At 60.3% G+C, this 18,267-nt stretch overlaps 2 protein-coding genes across 10 annotated transcripts; one reads left to right on the forward strand and one right to left on the reverse strand.

Moving 5' to 3' along the window:
* Window positions 1-916: 916 nt before the first annotated feature.
* ENTR1 (endosome associated trafficking regulator 1) lies at window positions 917-7,223 on the reverse strand. 7 transcript variants are annotated; one of them, XM_025262025.3, is made up of 10 exons: window positions 7,003-7,223; window positions 6,752-6,901; window positions 5,979-6,047; window positions 5,186-5,298; window positions 4,591-4,998; window positions 3,982-4,055; window positions 3,380-3,563; window positions 3,142-3,204; window positions 2,624-2,763; window positions 917-1,923 (listed from the first exon to the last, which is right to left on the reverse strand). In XM_025262025.3, exons 1-10 carry the CDS (start codon window positions 7,070-7,072, stop codon window positions 1,824-1,826), a joined length of 1,371 nt encoding a protein of 456 aa, XP_025117810.2. In that variant the 5' UTR covers window positions 7,073-7,223; the 3' UTR covers window positions 917-1,823. The 7 variants fall into 7 exon arrangements, with proteins under 7 accessions (XP_025117810.2, XP_025117813.1, XP_025117812.2 ...); XM_025262028.3 differs by having other exon boundaries at window positions 3,452-3,563; window positions 7,003-7,221; XM_025262027.3 differs by lacking the exon at window positions 5,979-6,047.
* An 18-nt stretch (window positions 7,224-7,241) lies between these two features.
* On the forward strand, window positions 7,242-17,805 carry PMPCA (peptidase, mitochondrial processing subunit alpha). 3 transcript variants are annotated; one of them, XM_006062204.4, is made up of 13 exons: window positions 7,242-7,396; window positions 8,735-8,937; window positions 9,360-9,439; window positions 9,676-9,758; window positions 11,315-11,409; window positions 12,138-12,238; window positions 12,559-12,822; window positions 13,118-13,210; window positions 13,863-13,981; window positions 14,074-14,164; window positions 14,242-14,304; window positions 15,664-15,808; window positions 16,869-17,805. In XM_006062204.4, the coding sequence occupies exons 1-13, from the start codon at window positions 7,326-7,328 to the stop codon at window positions 17,036-17,038; spliced, it is 1,578 nt and encodes a 525-aa protein (XP_006062266.1). In that variant the 5' UTR covers window positions 7,242-7,325; the 3' UTR covers window positions 17,039-17,805. The 3 variants fall into 3 exon arrangements, with proteins under 3 accessions (XP_006062266.1, XP_044782579.1, XP_025117809.1); XM_044926644.2 differs by lacking the exon at window positions 12,559-12,822; XM_025262024.3 differs by lacking the exons at window positions 7,242-7,396; window positions 8,735-8,937 and having other exon boundaries at window positions 9,384-9,439; window positions 11,317-11,409.
* The last annotated feature ends 462 nt before the right edge of the window (window positions 17,806-18,267 follow it).

Below are 18,267 nucleotides of genomic sequence, written 5' to 3' on the forward strand. Positions count from 1 at the left end.
CACCACTTTGCTACTGTGACAGATGAGTGCAGTTGTGCAGTTGTTTGAGCATTCTTTGGCCTTGCCTTTCTTTGGGATTTGCCTCCCCGTGGCCAGAGTCCCGGGATGGGTGGGCGCCCACGCCCTTCCGGTGAGCCAGCAATGGGGCTGCAGAGCTGCCGGTCCATCCCCTGCTCGCCTAGCACCCATGTGATAGCTCAGGTCTGGACCCCCATGGAGTTCAGATCCACAGGCAGAGACGCCTGGTCAACAAAGTCAAGCCAGTGTGAATTGTCATCTGAAGTTTTCTCTTTTTCTTTTACTGTGGAACACTTCAAGCCACCCTGCCTCTTGCCCAGCCAGCCCAGCCTGTGGGCCGGTGGGTGAAGGGAACTCAAAGATGGTGACGTGGTGCCCTCTGCAGGGCTGTGCATAGAGCCACCCATGCCGTCACACGTACCCATGGAAGAGACCCTCACTCTTAACACTCTCCTGCTAGACTTCCAGGTCTCAAGTCTGCTCTGAAAACTGATCTGGGAGCCCACTTTTCACCAACGGGCAGGAGCAGTAGGTGGTGGGTGGGGTAAGATGTAGGTCAGAGGGGGCCAGAGGGGGCCCTGTATCTTAGGGCCAGAAGCCCGTAGACCTCTGAGCTAAGATCAGAGGGCCTAGCAATGTGAACATCTTGAAAATCCGATGAAGTGATGGCAAACGCTCCAACGCTGGACTCATGTGTCCCACTCGAGACACAGAAGCCCGCTCTGCCTACAGCTCTCCACAGTGCCTGGTCACTGTGGCCAGGCCCCGCGGCAGTTGTGGGCAAACCCTAACCCCACACGCTGCAATATCAGCACAAACCACCTGTTAGAACAAGGGTAAAAGTGTGATTCTCAAACATAAAGAGCAGGCTCAATAGGGAAAAAAGGGACACTGCATATGACTTTTAGAGTTTATTAAATAAGAAAACTGTTGATTTGAACAGGAGGAGAAAAGGACGTTTATTTAAAAAAATAACACTCACAGGAAAAGAGCGCAAAAGGCATCTAGTGTGTGTTACGGCTCCTCCGCTAGGAGGGGCTGGAAGGCACCCTGGGGGCCCTCAAGCTGACCTGGGGACTCTGCCCACGCTTCACGTCCCTGAATCCTGCAAGTCGCTGCGCAAGATGCCACTGGAAACGCCTATCAAACCCTCCAGCCACAGAGCTCCCAGGTCTGAAGGCCCGTGAAGAGATGCTCTTAGACCGTGTCCGGCTGTGGAATGCCTGTGCTGACCTTGGTCCCTAGGGGGACAACAGCGGCCACCGCACAGGGCGCCTGTGCTCAGACCACCAACCGCAAGAGCCCTCCCCTGCCAGAAGCCGAGGGAGCAGGCCGCAAGCCAGGGCATGCTGAGCAAGGGCAGTAAGGTACACGTCCCTGTCCAAGGAGAGTGTGTACTTTTCGGCTCGCTCCCGTAGTGTCTCTACTGACAAAAGCAAAGACGGCCAACGGAACTCATCTTACAGCTAGAGCGCTGCAATGACGATGGAAACACTACAGAACCGCTGCTTTCGTTTACTAACTTAAAAAAAAAATCACTGGCTTTTATAGAATTGCCTTCGAATAGATGATCAGCGTCTACGAGGCGGTGTGGAGCTCAGCTAGAAAGGCTACGCAGAAGCGCAGGTGCGGCCCCATGTGTGTGGCTAATAACACTGCCGCACGTCACGAAGTTAGTGTCTCGGGATAAAGCTTTACTGTGGGTGAAGTCTGCACACTCAGAGACGTCGTGGCAGCTTGGAATCCGTCGGGAAGTGGTTTCAGGATGTAAACAGAGCTGGGAGCTGGAAGCACCTCTGTGGCTCTCACGACTCCTCCCCTTGGTCTTTAATCTCAGAAATTCTGTCTATAGATTTAAGGATTTCAGCAACGAGATTCAACGTTTCAGCTCCAGAAACCAGCTGCCTGAAACGAAAGCCCAGAGGTGACGGATGGCTTCTATTAATACAATCGCTCCGGGGCAGTAACAGAGCACGGGGACTCCCCTGGTGGCCCAGGGGTTAGGGTTTCACGCTTTCACTGCAGGGAGCGCAGGTTTGAGCTCTGGCTGGAGAATTAAGAACCCAAAAGCTGCGTGGTGCATCCTGACCCCACCCCCGCCCCACAAAAATTACTCCCCATAAACCCCCAAACACACACACACACAACAAAAACCCCAGAGCGTTAAAGCAAAGAAGGTCTCGAGCAAAAGCCACAGTTCGTTCAACATCAGATTTACTCTCCAGACACACTACGTGTTCCGCTTAGAAGTGACGGGCCTCACTGTCGGTGGCTGTGGCTGGACACCACTGCCCGCCGTGCTCAAGGGAGACAGAGGACGCCGGCCCAGGACGCCTCCCAGGAGCCCTGTTCAAGTTCGTGTGTTTTCACGAGACAGTACTGCCATCCTGTTTCACCCAAAATCTTGGTCGACGTCTTGCAGGCGATTAAGACCTGCCTGATGCTAACCCTCAAGCCTCCCAGGTGAGAATGGTTATCAGTTATCCCCATGTGGACCGGGAGGGGCTGCTGGCCCAGGCTGCCTCCCATGACCCTGGGGTGAACAGGGTCACGAGCCCCACCCCCCAGCCTGCAGCTTCAACAGCAGCCAGGGCCCCGCACTCACTTGATGGAGGCATGCGCATTGTTCATGACCACACGGAGGTTCTGCAGGGCCACATCCGTGTTCTGCTTCACCACCGTGAGGCTGGCGCCCTGGCCTGACCGCAGGGCTTCGTTCTCACGCTTGAAATCAGAGACCTGGGCCTGTGGGAGGGGAGACGTTACGACTCTCCCGGCTGGGCAGGAAGCGGCCAAGAGGCCATCCGACCGAAACCAAGCACCGTGCCCGTGGTAGTGCGACCAGAGGGCATCCCGTCTGTCCCCCACGACAAGGCGCCCTGCCCTGACTGGGGGGCTCCTGAAGGACATGACCTCTTGCCGTGCTGGTACCTTGCCCGCCATCTGGGGTGCTCGGACCCACCCCCAGCCCCGTGTGGGGCTCGACCAGGAGGTCCTGAGAAGGCAGCTCATACTGTCCTGATTTGGGTGCTTTGTTTTGTTGGGAGGGAACTGGAGGAGAGGATGGAGGAGGAAAGGTTCTTTCACTCACACGCGAACCGGTGAGGCCCTCTTGCTAGTTACCTGGAGCAAGCTGACCTCCTGTCTCAGTTTCAGGACGTGATTTTCTGCCTTCACTGCACGTTTCTGTGATTCCCCGACCAAAAAAAAAAAAAGCCATCACTGACACGGCAGCTTGGACACAGCACGTCCCCTTGTTCCTGTCCCTCCGCGTCACCTGGCGGGCCCGCCCAACGGCTGGGCAGCCCATAGGAGGGACCCCTGCTCATGGCCCCGGCCTGGGCCCCCCAGGTAGTGGCACCTGACGCTTCACGACGTCTGGCCAGGCGGGCCCGCCCACCTCTCCCCACGAACAAGGGCCCTGGCTGCTCACGGTCATGAGCTCCAGATTCTGCTCCACCTGCTGCACCACCGACTCCAGGTCGTGATAGTCACGCTCCTCCTTGATCATTTTCGCTTCTAACTTCCGCTCAAGCGTCCTCACCCTTGTTAAGGAAAAGGCCTGGGTTATCAATAACTCCTGTGACTAATTCTGAGCGTGATAGACTATCAGAAGTTTTAACTGGATTGATCAGATAAAAACCACAGGAACCCAGGGTTAAAGAATGCAGCTGGAGGAGCACAGCCTTGGAGCTAGACACAGGTCAGCTCACGGTCGGGGCGCCCGGGGCGGTGGGGGAGGCTGTCTGACAGCCCCCTGCGCCACCATCAAGAGTGGCTGGTTTTGCTCTCAAGTTTTCAAATAAACTTTAACACAGAACATGAGAAACGTATCTGACACCGAGGATTTAGTGCAATAAAACCCGGGCTCAGTCCAACTCCCATACTTCATCACCGCTTTCACAGCGGTTTCTGAGGGTCAGGATGTGGGTGAATGGCAAGCCTATCTAAAAGCTTACATACATTTCTGTTTGAGTTTCAGAGAAGCTCTGAATCTCAGTCAGCTTTCTTCTTAGCTTAGAATTCTCATCTTTCAGCTGCAGAAAAAGAAAATCCTTATTAGAAACTCAGTGTCTCACTCAAGAAGTCTTCGTTTTCACAATTTGGCTCTGGAACGTCTTAATAAACAAAAGCATTCCAGAGGATCACTCTATAGTCCACGTAGAGAAAGAGAGAACAGAAGTGTCTGCTTTTTAGAACCTGTCACAGACTCCACTTTTACTCAGAATAGCTCTAAGCGACTGTAATCTTTTCACCAGGCAAGCTGTCCTCAACCGCTGCCTGGAGTGGACCATTTTCTGAGGGGCAGCGCTCTGAGACTCTCCCCCTGCCCCCGTTCACGCCGGAGACTGGCCCCCCGGCAGTCCTCTGCCAGTTCTCCTTGGGTCTTTCCGGGCGCCGACACAGTCAGCACGGGGACGCTGCCGCAGCTGCGCCACCACAGCCTTTCGTGCTTGGAGCCCAAACCCCAGCACGTGGAGGCCACTGGGGGCTCGGGCATCCTCCAAGAATGCTGCTCAGGCACGAGCAGTGACCAGGGAGGGGCGCCGACGCAACCCCCCCCTCACTTACTGCTTCGTAACTTATCTGCAGCGTCCGAAGGTGCCTGTCCCCCAGACTCTCTCCGTGGGCTGTGAAGTCAGTGCTGGGGCTCCCCGTCGGGGAGATGCGAGAGTCGGAGTCGCTCAGCGTCCATGGGGGCAGAGACGCGGGCCCCACCAGCTCCGACGGGTTGGAGAAAAAGGAGACGTACGTGCTGCAGGGCGACGTGCTGGCGGCCACCCTGGAGGAGTGCGTCTGCTCCACGGCAGACGGCAGGTAGGCCCCGTTCCACCCGTCCTCCTCGTCCTCGTCCTCGTCCAGGAGGTTGCCAGCCCCCGTCGGGTCTTCAAAAAATGGCTGCTGATACTCCAGGCCATAGCCCACAGTCTGGGAAGTTGGGGAGGTGCGGTCAAGTCCCAGCGAGTGCCTCGTGGCTTCCTAGAGAAGGCGGGGAAGCGATGCTTAGACTGGGGCCGCTGCAGGCCATCCCTCCCAGACGTCTGCTGCTGGCACAGAGAGAGAGGAGCCCTGTGGGCCTGAACTCCGCGCAGCCCCGCTTCGTCCCGCGTCGGGAGAGCCGTCTGGAGGGCTTCCAGGGTCGCTGCGAATGCGGCCTCAGGCGTACCTGTGAGTAAACCCTGCTGTCGGTGTCCTCTTTTGACAGGCTCAGGTTCTTGGTCTTTAAAAACTCTTTAAAGGAGAACGGGTTTGCCGCTTCCAGATCTCCGAGTTTATCATCTGAAAGACACTAGGTGTCACACAGGCGAAAAGCCTCTGGAAGGCCCTCAGAAGGAGCTCCTATTCACTGCTCTTGCCTGAACGCGAACCCACCTACATCGGGAATGCTCATGTCCTGCCTCAAACCCCGGGATGCTGGGAGACGACCAGCTGCCTGACAGGACGGACCGACTCGGGCGTCTGAGAGCCTCCTTCCCGTCCCCAGCCCCGCGCCCCCTGCACCTTGTTGCCATCGGGCTCCATGTGGGGAGCGCGAAGGCGCCTGTGGCCCCCTCCCAGCCAGAGACTCCAGGAGCAGCCTGCAGGGGAGCCGCCAGCCTCTTCCCGCCTCACCTCAGCTTTCCCTTCTCTCTCCACTCCCTGGGGACCCAGGCAGCCACACCGCAGCCCTTTCAGCCCACCGACGACCCCCAGCCCAGTTGCCAGTCCTGTGTGAAGTTGGCTCCTGTGACTTCAGCTCCACCCCCGTCTCTTCAGACCCCTCAGGCGTGACTTCCCTCCTGCCCTGCGCCCTCCTTCCCTCCACCCGACGGTGAAGATCAGATCTGTGGGGCTGCACTCCCACGGGCTCCAGGTACACCAGTTACACGCTGTGCGACCTACAGCCCCACCCCGGGCACGTGCCTGGCACGTGGAGACACGGATGGAGAGAAAAACAAAGGATTACCGAACTACTCTACCTCCAAAGTGTGTGTTCTGAGCTCCTGGTGGACCTTGCTTGGCACACTTCCCCTTTCCATAGCCAAAATCTGCAGAGACACACCATCACCCCACTGTGACCACACGAGTGCTCTGTGACCCCAGCTTCCTCTGACACGGGGTCTCTAGTGCTGCGGTTTCTCACAGCCTGGAGGACGTTTAAAGCTCACGCCCATGGGCTCCTGCCTCTGGACATGGGCTGCTGCCATGGGCCTTGGCATCTGTGATTCTGAAAAACCTCCCAATAGGTTTGACGCCCAGTGGGGCAGGTCTCGTGGGACCTCCTGAACACCCACAAGGGTGGTCAATGGCTCTCAGACCCCGACAGAACCACCTAAACGCCCCTAATACCCTGAAGGCCAAGCAGTGTTAGCCGCCTGGGGAGAATTAGGAGGAACTAAAGCTGGCCTCCGCCCAGCTGCAGCGGACCACGGAATGAATGGTTTAAGCCTGGTCTGCTGAAGGCTCCCTTATCCTTCCCACCTCGAAGAAAGACAGGATTTTCTGTGCTCACCCTGGGCCTACCTCTAAGCCAACATTTACTGCGGTCTACCGGAACTGTCTGGCGGGGCGGGGGCGGGGGCGGGGGGTTCTCCACTATCAGACTGTGAACTCCAGGCGGCGGGACTCCCAGTGCCCGGCACACGGTGGGGCTAGTGGTCATCGCGAGGCCGGGGTTGAGCTGCGCTACCGCGCGGTACCACAAGCAGCGCCGGCCCTGGGGAGGGCGGGGTCCCTGAAGCTCGTCTCTCACCTGTGTCTCCCACGGAAGCTAGCACCGGACTGGGTACATAGCACATAAACGTCGGCCGAATGCCGAAGAAGTGGGACTCCAGGTCCCTGGCTGGGGGGCGCTCACAGTCTAGCTGGGGGAGACAAGACCGGCGCTCATAGAACGCGGGAGCTGTAATAACAACAAGAGCGACTTCACCCGCGCGCCCGCCTCACCTGGACCTCAGCGCGGCCGCAGGGCCGCGGCCGCCCGCCCGTCCCCCGCCCGCTCACCGTCCGGAATGACGAGGCTCCGGGCCCGGGACAGCGGGGTGACGCCCTGGCGGCGCGCGTAGCCCGCCATCGCCGCGGGCTGCGCGGCGCCGGCCCTCTTCAGCCCGGCAGCGGCGGCTCCATGGCCCCGGCTCCGTCCCGGCCGCGGCCCGAGTCGCCCGCCTCCGTCGCCCGCCGCTCGGCCGCCGCTCCGAGCCTCTGGCCGCTGCTTCCGCTCCGCGCACCGGAAGCGCGAGGCCGAGCGCCGCGAGCGGGCGCCGGGGGGGCGGGGCGCCGGGGGCGGAACCAGAAGTGACGACAGAAGCGGTGGGCGGGGACACAAGATGGCGGCTATGGTGCTGGCGGCGACGCGGCTGCTGCGGGGCTCGGGCTCGTGGGGCCGCTCGCGGCCGAGGTGAGCCGAGGGCGGGCCGGGGGTCGGCCGGGGGCCGGGGCAGCCCGAGCCCCCCTGGGTGCCCCGCCTCCGGCTTCCCCATGCCGTGGCGCGGCGACCGGTGAGCGGGCTGGGGGTGCGGGCCCCCGGCCCCGTCCCCGAGGCGACGGCGGGGCTTCCTCGTCTGGCGCCCCGGGCTCCGGCCCCGAGCTTCATCCTTCTCTCCTCTCCCTCCCGCTTCTCCCGGGCGGTCGGGGGCTTGTTCGAGGTCACGTGTCATCTCCGTCTCGGGCCCCTTCCGGCCGCGTGTCCCCTTGTGAGGCCGGGCCCGCGGGGCCTCGGCTCCTTGGGGCCCGCGGAGCCGGGGTTCCGTGGCGGCCAGAGCCGTGCCCTTGGCCGCAGCTCTGTGCGCCTTCTCCTCTGGACCTCTAGCCTTTTCCCACACTAGCACTTTCGTTCAGGCGACAGGTGGGGTTTTGCCTTCTCGCTGTGTACGGCATTTGCGTGGGAGCCGGGTGCTATGATGACAGAAACCAGGCAGTGTGTTCAGACAATCGCGCACCCAGAGTATCAGCTTTGAAGCCTCAGTTCTGCGGTAGGAAACAGGAGACAACTTCAGGAAGAATGAAGAGCAGCCTCCAAGGAGGTGTTAAGCCAAGAGAGGTGGGAAATGAGAGAAGGGTCAGGCCTGTGAGCAGTGCTGGTGAAGAAGGCAGGGCAGGCCCAGCTGCGGGCGTGATGAGCCCGTGTGTTGAGAGCGTGAACAGCGGGCCAGTGGGCGCACCTGGTGCGGCGGGACTCCATGGGTTAGGAGATGAGTTTGGAGAGTGAGTCGGGGGTCAGAGCATACAAAGCCTTTGGGACCTGGTGAAGAGGTGTGGCTTCCATTTAGACTCCAGGGGGGGCTTTTGAAGGGCAGAGCTTGGTCAGGTGCTCTGTGAGCAGAAACTGACTTGACCCACACAGCCCCCACCCGTTAAGGGGCTGTTCCTACTGTTGTATAGACACAGCACAAGCTTGCCTCAAGGGCTTGGGCTCAGCCTGAATTTGCTCCCTCGGTGACGCTCTTGGTCGCACCTCTGCCCTGTCTCTGGGGTGGTGTAGAAATCCTCTACACAGGGAGATGCAGGCTTTTTGATGTGTGCAAAACACAACTGCACCTTGGTGGCCACCACGGTTTACACTGTTCTCTCACTCTTTTCTTTCCGGTCATTCCAGGCGTCTTGCAGGATGTCAGTTCCCCAACCAGAGACTGAGTCTGGGCCCCGGCTGTGAAAGTGCCGAGTCCTGACCATTGGGCTGCCAGGGAAGGCCGCAGCGTCTCATTTTTCTCATGCCTCACCGCCTTCTCCGCTGCAGGTTTGGAGACCCCGCATACAGACGGTTCAGCAGTGCCGGTGCCTACCCCAGCATCCCCCTCTCTTCGCCCTTGCCCGGAGTACCCAAGCCTGTTTTTGCTACAGTTGACGGACAAGAAAAGTTTGAAACCAAAGTTACCACGCTGGACAATGGACTCCGTGTGGCATCCCAGAATAAGTTTGGACAGTTCTGTACAGTAGGGAGTAAGTACTGTTGGTAGTGCTGTGGGTGGTCCTGTTTGTTGCAAAATGTGCACACCTCAATCGACTGTGAGTTGTAATTAGGGCGTAGTTAATAAACTGTGTCGAGTGAAAAAGCGTATTACAGAATCTGAAGGTTTAGCAGCTGCAGAATGAATGGTAGCTGTCTCGGTGGTGGGTTTGTTTTCCCTCTTTCTACCTTTCTGTTGCTCTAAAAATTTTCTACGGCGAGCGTAAAGTGAGCAATCTTGTAAGTACTGACATGTGTACACCCCTGAAGTGCTCGGAACTGCGACGGTGCACGCGCGTCACTCGAACGCGTTTAAATTTGGTTGTTTAGTTGTATTCACACTTTTAAAAGGTTTGTTTTAAGCGTTTCCTGTCGAACATTTGGTTTAATCTGTCAATTTTCTTTTTATCACCAGTTCTTATTAACTCTGGATCAAGATATGAAGCGAAATATCTTAGCGGAATTGCTCACTTTTTGGAAAAATTGGCATTTTCGGTCAGTGTCCAGTTGGTCATTTTGAGTCTATGCTTGGGAAGAACCTATCCAGTTTCCTCTTTAAGAATGGCAATTTCCATAAGTAATTAAGTTGCTGAGTTGATGTTAATTAAAAGATATTAGAGTTAAAAAAAAAGTTGATTTAATGTGTTTTGAAAGGAAGAGCAAAGTATTTTCTTAAAAATTGTATTTTGGAGGTTTTGAACTGCTTATTTAGATTCTCTTATTTTTCGTAGTCTACTGAGAGATTTGACAGCAAAGATGAAATTCTGCTTACCTTGGAGAAGCACGGGGGTATCTGCGATTGCCAGACCTCGAGGTATGCCGGCTTCACACACGGATCCCTCTTGCATCACATGGAGCTGCTGCTCTCATCCTTGCTCACAGTCCCCTGAATCCCTCCCTCGAAGAGGCTGTGGGGCTGAATGGTGAGAAGCGAGCCCTGGTCCAGGCAGAGAGCTGGTGGTGAATTGGACGAGTGGACAAACTTGGAGGGCCACAGGGCCTCCAGAAGGCCGTTTTCCTGGTCATTGGAGATAGGCCGCCGGCTGGGCACAGGGGGTCTCTACGGTGCTCACAGATCAGGCAGAGGGCGGCCCCACAGGTGATGGACGTAAGAACCAGGGACCCAAGGTGTGGTGGGAGTGTGGAGGATGGGCCTCTAACTCGTTCTGGAGTCAGGAAAGTGACTTGACGTTGGCCTGGTTCTTGAGGGAGCTTGCCAGGTGGAACGATGGGAGACAGCGGCTCAGACCTGGATGGAGAGTAGCAGTTGCAGAGGCTCAGCCTGAAGAGGCAGGGGTCTGTTTGGGAGGGGGCGTCATAGACAGCCAGGGGTGTGGTGGACAGGGACAGGTGGCGTTTATCTAGGGTAGGGCGTGTTCAGGAAGCTTTGTTCAGGGCAACATGAGATGAGCAAAAATCACACTTTGGGGGCAGGGTGTGTTATGTGTCGTGTGGAATCTTATTATTAGTTCCCTGACCAGGGATCGAACCTGTGTCCCCTGCAATGGAGGTGCAGGATCCTAACGCAGGGGCTGCCAGGGAAGTCCCGGGTCCTACCTGTTTAGGTGGTTGGTTATCTCCATCTGAATGCTGCATAGTGAAATGACAGGGATTAGAGTTAGCGTGGTCTCTGTGTTCATGGCTTCAGAAAGACGTCTGCTGAGAAGCTGGTGGTTCCCAGCTGCCTGTGAGTGAAGTCAGACTCTCTGCCTGCGATGTCGTTTAGAGCCTCTTCCTCCGTGTCCCCAGGTCCCCTTCTGGTCAGGCGGGCCTGAGTCCTGCTCCCACGCAGCCCACCCACTCTCAGCTCCCCATCTGGTTCTCTCTCCCTGCCCCCGCTCAGGATGGCCCCTTCGTGCAGAGGCCCTGGGGGCCGTCTGCCCCACGGCTGGCTCCTCTCCTGTGGCCACTGTGCTCTCTGGCCTCCTGCCTGACCTCCCATCTGCCCGCACTCATGGCTCTGGTTTTCAGAGCCATGAGCTCTTAAAGGGGACGCCCGTGCTTCCCCTTCCGAGGTGACTTGGTGCGCCTGTCCCATTGCAGCGCTGCTGTCTGAGGCCAGGTGTGCACCCCACGGACCGGCCACGCACCGGACATGCAGCACGGGGGGCGGGAACAGCTGTGGAGGGGCCTGTGCTGGTGAGGACCGCTCAGAGCCCCGCTCGTTTGCTGGACAGTGTCTTCCACTCCAGCGCTTAGCCTGTGCAGGTGTGGATCCTGCCTGCTGAGGGTTCATACTGTGCGACAGGAAAGGGGAGCAGCACCAGGTGTGGGCTGAGCCTGGATGCAGCGTGGCGTTACCCCCACCCCACCCGCGTATGCCTGTCATGCCCTCAGTGCCCCCAGGATTGGTTTTGTTGGCTTTTTCAGAGACACCACCATGTATGCTGTGTCTGCGGATTCTAAGGGCCTGGACACCGTGGTAGGCTTGCTGGCAGACGTGGTCCTGCACCCCAGGCTGACAGGTGCGCTCCGGCTGCTTGAGGGGCCCTGGGGGTGGGGTGCCCGGGGCTGCCCGGCCAGGGACGGTTAGCACAGGGACACTGGAAGGCACGCTCACAGGAAATGTGCTTGGTGCTGGGTGCGTGACACGCCTCGCTCTGCTCTGCCGCATCTGCAGTGGAAAGGTCCTTTCATTTCAGAAAGGCCTCTCGGGTGGTGTTTATATACTGACGGGTGTGCTACCAGGAGTCTCCATGTCCGTGTCTCCCCCCGCCTCCCCCAGCCTTACAAACGGCAGGATTTGAGCTCCCCCCCCAGGAGCAGGGCCAAACTGGGCTGGCTGCGGTGTTTCGCAGCAGCCTGGCCTTGGGGCGGTGGGGGAGCGGGGGTCCCAGGCTACAGGACCACGTTCACGGTCCTCTGGCGTTCGTCCCAGTGACCTGAGGAAACGCCCCCGATGTTGGGCTGTGCGTGTGTCTGGGTGGACGGTTGGGGACCGGCGTGCCTCTCACAGGAGGCTGCGCCTCAGAGCAGGTCCGCGTGGCTGCCTTGTGCCGGAGCCGGAGCACGCCCAGTTCTCCAGTCTGCCTGCAGGGTGTGCCCCGTCCCCCCGACTCGCACATACGTCCCCCAGGACTGTCCCGGGGAAGGCAGAGGAGACTGCCAGCGCCCACGGGTCAGCGACATGGCCTGTTCAGGGATCCGGGCTCCAGGTGGCTCCTCCTGAGCCTCGCGATTTGGTTCTTTGCAGACGAGGAAATTGAGATGGCGCGCATGGCTGTGCAGTTTGAGCTGGAGGACCTCAACATGCGGCCCGACCCGGAGCCGCTCCTCACCGAGATGGTTCACGAGGTGAGGTGGGCGCGGCGCCCCGGGGCCGCCTCTGGGGCCGCCTGGGGTTTCTCAGGGTGTCAGCAGTGCCCGTTGTAAACTTCCCAGTCCTCAGAGCAGCGGGAGCTCTGGGACGTGCCCTTTACGTTTCTTACGAGTTCTCATTCTGGAGCGGCGGGTTTTATTGTTTTTGTAAACACACAAAGCTGCTCCGCCAAGCGGTAGCTGAACCAAGCAGCTGGTGGGCTTCCCGTCTGGTGGGGATCGCCACGGGCCAGCTCGCGCGGGGGCCTGGCCGCCTTCTCTCTGTCACCTGTGTTCCTCTCGCTTCCGGTGCCAAGGCGGCGTACAGGGAAAACACGGTGGGCCTCCGCCGTTTCTGCCCCGCGGAGAACATCGGGAAGATGGACCGGGAAGTGCTGCATGCTTACCTGAGGAACTACTACACCCCTGACCGCATGGTGCTGGCCGGGGTAGGGGTGGAGCACGCGCGGCTGGTTGAGTGCGCCCGGAAGCACCTCCTGGGGACCTGCCCCCCCTGGGGCACTGGGGCGGCCGTGCACGTGGACAGATCGGTGGCTCAGTACACTGGGGGCATCGTCAAGGTAACGCCGTGACCTCGGGCTGCGCGTGCTTTCTTGGGCTTCTCTTTAGGTGCTCTCTTACGCTCATCCTGTGGGTGTTTGAGTTGATGATGTTGTTGCAGCTTCACCTTAACCCAGATCCTCCTTAGAGCTGAGTTGGGCCAGAGCCAGAGGCTCGAGGGGCTCTCGCCTCTCCAGGGCCTCCTGATGTTACTGCACAACTTCTGTAGGCCTGGTCACAGATCCCTTGGCCTGAGGAGCACCGAGGCCCGGTGGCCCGTATCTGAGAGCACTCACCCATTCTGCTTTGTTGCAGCTGGAGAGAGACATGTCCAATGTCAGCCTGGGCCCCACCCCATTCCCTGAGCTCACACACATCATGATCGGCCTGGAGAGCTGCTCCTTCCTGGTGCGTCCCACTGCCCTGCTGAGCGCTGCCCCAGCCTCCCACCGGAAGGGCATGTCACCCCCCCCCATGAGCCCCACCCGCCTTGTTCCCGCAGGAGGGGGACTTCACTCCCACCCCATGTCCCAGCAGAAGGGGCCTTCACCTCTCCCCACTCACCCCCCAATGTCCCCGCAGGAGGGGGACTTCATTCCTCCCACCCCCCATGTCCTCACAGGAGGAGCCTTCACCTCCCCAATGAGCCTCCCCTGTGTCCCTGCAGGAGGGAGACTTCATTCCCACCCCACCCCCCATGTCCCCGCAGGAGGGGCCTTCACCTCCGCCCACCCCCCCACCCCCCCCGTGTCCCCGCAGGAGGGGGACTTCATTCCTCCTACCCCCCATGTCCTCACAGGAGGGGCCTTCACCTCCCCAATGAGCCTCCCCTGTGTCCCCACAGGAAGGGGACTTCATTCCCACCCCACCCACCATGTCCCCACAGGAGGGGCCTTCACCTCCCCCCACTGACCCCCGCCATGTCCCCGCAGGAGGGGGACTTCATTCCCCCCACTGATCCCCCTCCCCGTGTCCTCACAGGAGGGGCCTTCACCTCCCCCCACTGACCGCCCCCCCCCCCCCCCCCCCCCCCCCCCCCCCCCCCCCGGTGTCCCCACAGGATGGGGACTTCATCCCTTTTGCGGTGCTGAACATGATGATGGGCGGGGGCGGCTCCTTCTCGGCCGGTGGGCCTGGCAAGGGCATGTTCACCAGGCTCTACCTCAACGTGCTCAACAGGTGGGTCGGGCGTGCCACGTCCAGTTGTATTGGGGCCCTGGCCCAGCCGAACCCACTCTGGGGCTGTGATGCCTTTCCTGTGTCCCTCGCAGGCACCACTGGATGTACAACGCGACCTCCTACCACCACAGCTACGAGGACACGGGCCTGCTGTGCATTCACGCCAGCGCCGACCCCAGACAGGTGAGGCTGGGCTGCTTTCCCCCGGGGCGGGGGCCGGGGGCTCAGCTGGCACGCTCGTGCTTCCCGCTCTCTTGCAGGTTCGAGAGATGGTGGAGATCGTCACAAGGGAGTTTGTCTTAATGGCTGGGACTGTGGACGTGGTGAGTACATCCGTACATCCGTGATGCTGGCTGGTGGAGACTGCGGCATGGGGCGGCCAGCAGCGGCCCGTGTTGCGTGCCCACCCCAGCAGCATCTCAGCCGGGGCAGCACAGCCCGCAGGCGGGGGCCCGTCCTTGCTGGTGTCCCTGCTGAGGAGCCCCCAGCCCGGCCTCCTGGGCCCACCCCACGGCGTCTCAGCCGCCTGCGGAGGAACCGGAGAAGCACCCCACAGAATGAGCTGGCCACCCGCGGTGTTTGTCTCACCTTTTCTGCCTCTTGTTTGTTTTTAAGTCCTGTTTCCTTGTTTGTTTTTTATGCCATACACGTTTAGAAGTCTTGTTTTTTCCTGGACCAGAGCTGGCACAAACGAGCAGGTTCTATATACACGGTCCATGTGGACTGTGCTCATACACATCCACAGGCACCCAGCAGCAGAGAGCCCGGCGCATGAGCCGTCTCCTCTGGGTTAGTGCTCCGCCTCTAGAGCTGCTTTCTGCATGTCCCGTCTGCAGGATATGCAGTTACCACATATTTCCTGATAAGAAGCATGGTTTTAACAATAAAAACACGTGTGGAAGTTTACACTTGACTTCGTTAGCATCCTACCAGAAAAACAGTGCAGTGTTTTTCTCTCAGGCGACGCCAATTTGAGACAAAAAGTATTTGCCTGAAGTTGCAGAAGTGAGTGAGGCCTGCGTGAGGTCGGGACTTGGCGTGCTTCAGTGGTGTGGAGTCAGTGCTGATGCTTCCCCAGGCCTGCGCGCCCCTAGCAGGCGGCCCGCGCCTCTCCTCAGCCCCACCTCGCCCCTTGAGCTCCCGGTTGGGCCTCAGGGATGTGACCGCTGGGCTCTTTGTCTAAGCTTCCGACTTGGTCGCGGAGGCCCCAGGTGCAGAGCTGGTAGCGTGAGCACCGCTGCCTGGGCCTTGCTCCTGGGCTTGGGGGAGGCCCTGGAGCCAACATCCAATTTGTTTTCCTTGTGGTTGCCACGTGCGGTCCCCTTTGGGGTCCTGCAGTTCGGGGGGGTGTGGTTTTTCCTGCTTGTGTCACATGGCAGACTGTTTAGACACAAGCGGTCCAGGGAGGCAGGACTTAGGCCTGTTTGGAATGTGGCCAAGGCCTTGTTAGTGCATTCCCCCCAACCCAGAAAGCCCCGAGGATGAAGCACGCAGGACTTGGCTGGTGACTTGGGCGAAAGCCTGAGCCCGGGGGGGTTTCCTCCCTTATTCAGCCCAGGGTAAGTGAAGACCCTTCCTCAGGACACATCTGTCAGCCTCTGCCGCCTGGGCCACATGCCAGTGGCCGGGTGGTGGGGCGTGCGGGTGGTGGGGCGTGAGGACTGAGCCGCGTGCCCCTGCAGGTGGAGCTGGAGCGGGCCAAGACGCAGCTCACGTCCATGCTCATGATGAACCTAGAGGCCCGGCCTGTCATCTTCGAGGACGTGGGGAGGCAGGTGCTGGCCACACGTTCCAGAAAGCTGCCCCATGAGCTGTGTGCGCTCATCCGTGAGTAGGGTTCCTGGGTGGGGGCCCCGCGGGCTCGGGCCCTGCCTTGCCCTTCACCCGGCGTGCTTCCCAGCCCTGCCAGCGCCAGCTCAGTGCCTTACTCGTCCCGCCCCAGCTTTTTGCCCCCTCACACACGGGCCTCACAGCCTCTCTAGGTTTAGCACAGATTCAGCGCCTCACACACGGGCCTCACAGCCCCTCCAGGTTTAGCACAGATTCAGCGCCTCACACATGGGCCTCACAGCCCCTCCAGGTTTAGCACAGATTCAGCGGGGACCTGGGTGGAGTGCGTGGCCAGAGCCCGCTGCACGTGGAGGGGCAGCAGCCCCCACGATGGCTCTGTGCCAGGCGGTGGTCTCCCTGCTTGAACGTCCAGGCGTGCCCTAAGCTTCATCTGCCTGTAACGCTCAGCCTCTGCAGATTGCTCAGGTCTGCAACCCCAGAAGGGTTCACCTGCCGCTTTGTGGAGGTGCCTCACTCGGGTGAAGTGTCTCCTGGGTGTGGAGACCCTCTGGGAACTGCGCTCACCCCACCCGTGTGTGAACTCTTGTCTTCCCTCGGAGAAGCCGCTTGGCGCTTGAGAACCACAGTTCCGACCTCCCCAAGGCCTCATCTGTAGGAAATTAGTTCCTGGGGTGTCAGTCCCGCCTCTGAGGCTGGGCTGCGTGTACGGCCCCTCAGCCCCCTGGTTCCAACCCCATCCACTGTCCATGTGGCCCTGAGGAGGTAGTTTTTCCTCTCCTGTGGAGTTGTTGTCTTAGGTGAATCAAATGAGGTCTGCTTTTTCCCTTGGTTATTACTAACTTTCTGGGAATGAGCACGTCCTCGTGTGTCTGAAACTAACACTTGCCCGCCCACTAAGACCTCGCCCTGACCCACTGCGGCCCACTCTTGGCTGCACTCGGACACTCTGCAGTCCCTAGCACCGCTCCCGGCAGGTGGGGGGCGCTGGCAGGGGGACCCACCCGTCTGTTCAGGGCTGCCGCCACAGCGTGGAGAGGGCTGGGCTGCGGCAGTGTGGCCCTGGCTGGGTGGCCCTGACACTCTGCTCCTGTGCCAGGGGACGTGAAGCCGGAGGACATCAAGAGGGTCGCCTCCAAGATGCTCCGTGGGAAGCCCGCCGTGGCTGCGCTGGGGGACCTGAGTGAGCTGCCCACGTATGAGCACGTGCAGACAGCGCTGGCCAGCAGGGACGGGCGCCTGCCCCGGGCGTGCCGGCTCTTCCGGTAGAGGCGCCACAGCGGCGCGCCCTGTGCATCTCGGGGGTGACGGCAGGGCAGACGCTTATGGCCTGGGACTTCCTGAACGTGAGTGGACCGCTCAGCAGAGCACGCTTCCTTCAGAAGACAGGCAACCAGCAGAATAAAGGTTGCTCTCCAGCCCTGTGGCCGGAAACCAGGGACTCGCAGGGAGAGGGAGCCACCGGTGGGGGTCAGGCCAGGCTCACCTTCCTGCTCGCCCAGGAATCTGGGCGGGTGGGGGCACCACGCGGTCCCTGAAACGAGTGGTGTTGAAGTGGGTGAGGCCTGACCTCTCCTTGGAGGCCAGCGGGGCCCGCCAGCCTGCCCGCTTCTGGAGGCTGTGGCCATCCACACCAGCATCTGGGGTCCCAGGGTGACCCTTCATCCCACTTGACTGATGCGGGGAAGCTTCTCCCTCTCCTGATCTCCGAGGTGTGCAGACAGGGCGGCTGGGCCTTCTGAGACTTGACTGGGGGACGTGCTGGGCGGCAGGAGGACTGAGGCTGTGTGTGGAGCCCTGCAGGGCCAGGCGGCCTTGGTGACGGCACTGCGGGACCTGGGCGCTGCACTGGCTGCCCCGCCCTCCGGACGCTGCTGTGGTTCAGAGGGAGGCTTCCTTCCTGGCCGTCAGCGGGGTGCACAGCTTTGTAGCCGAGAGTCGACTCCAGGCCATGTGTTTCGAAAGCCCAGGGGCAGCCCCTGCTGGGTGCAGGCGTGATCTCAGGCCGTCAAATAAATGTTGCAGCTTCAGCGTCAGCCGTCACGTCCCCTCGCCTCGCCACAGCCTGTCACACAGCCCTGTCCCTCTGCTGCCGCGCGGGAGCCCTCCTGGGTGGGAGGCGCCAGTCCCTGCCCTCACTGGCCCCTCTGCTGCCGTCCGCTGAGTGGGGCCTAGTGGTTGGGACCTTCTGTGGTCATTGCGATGGGACAGAGGGAGGCGTGCTGGGAGCTGGTACCAGCCGGGCCGTGTCTGCTGGGAGGCTGAGCCCGGGGGTTTCGTTTCCTGGCTGCCTGCCCCTGACTTCACGGCCCCCTCCACTACACTCAGCCTCACGCGGCCCCCACCCCCCACGCTGTCCACTCTGCTTCTAGAGCCCTGCGTGCCCCTTCGTCATCCTCTTGGTTGGCACCCCCGCAAGGCTGATCCTCAGGGACTGCCTGGCTGGCAGTTCATGCCCACACCCTGGCGGCAGCCTGGTGCCAGTCTATGGCAGGACT

Source organism: Bubalus bubalis, chromosome 12, assembly GCF_019923935.1.
Source record: "Bubalus bubalis isolate 160015118507 breed Murrah chromosome 12, NDDB_SH_1, whole genome shotgun sequence".
In the NCBI taxonomy this organism is placed as follows: domain Eukaryota; kingdom Metazoa; phylum Chordata; class Mammalia; order Artiodactyla; family Bovidae; genus Bubalus; species Bubalus bubalis.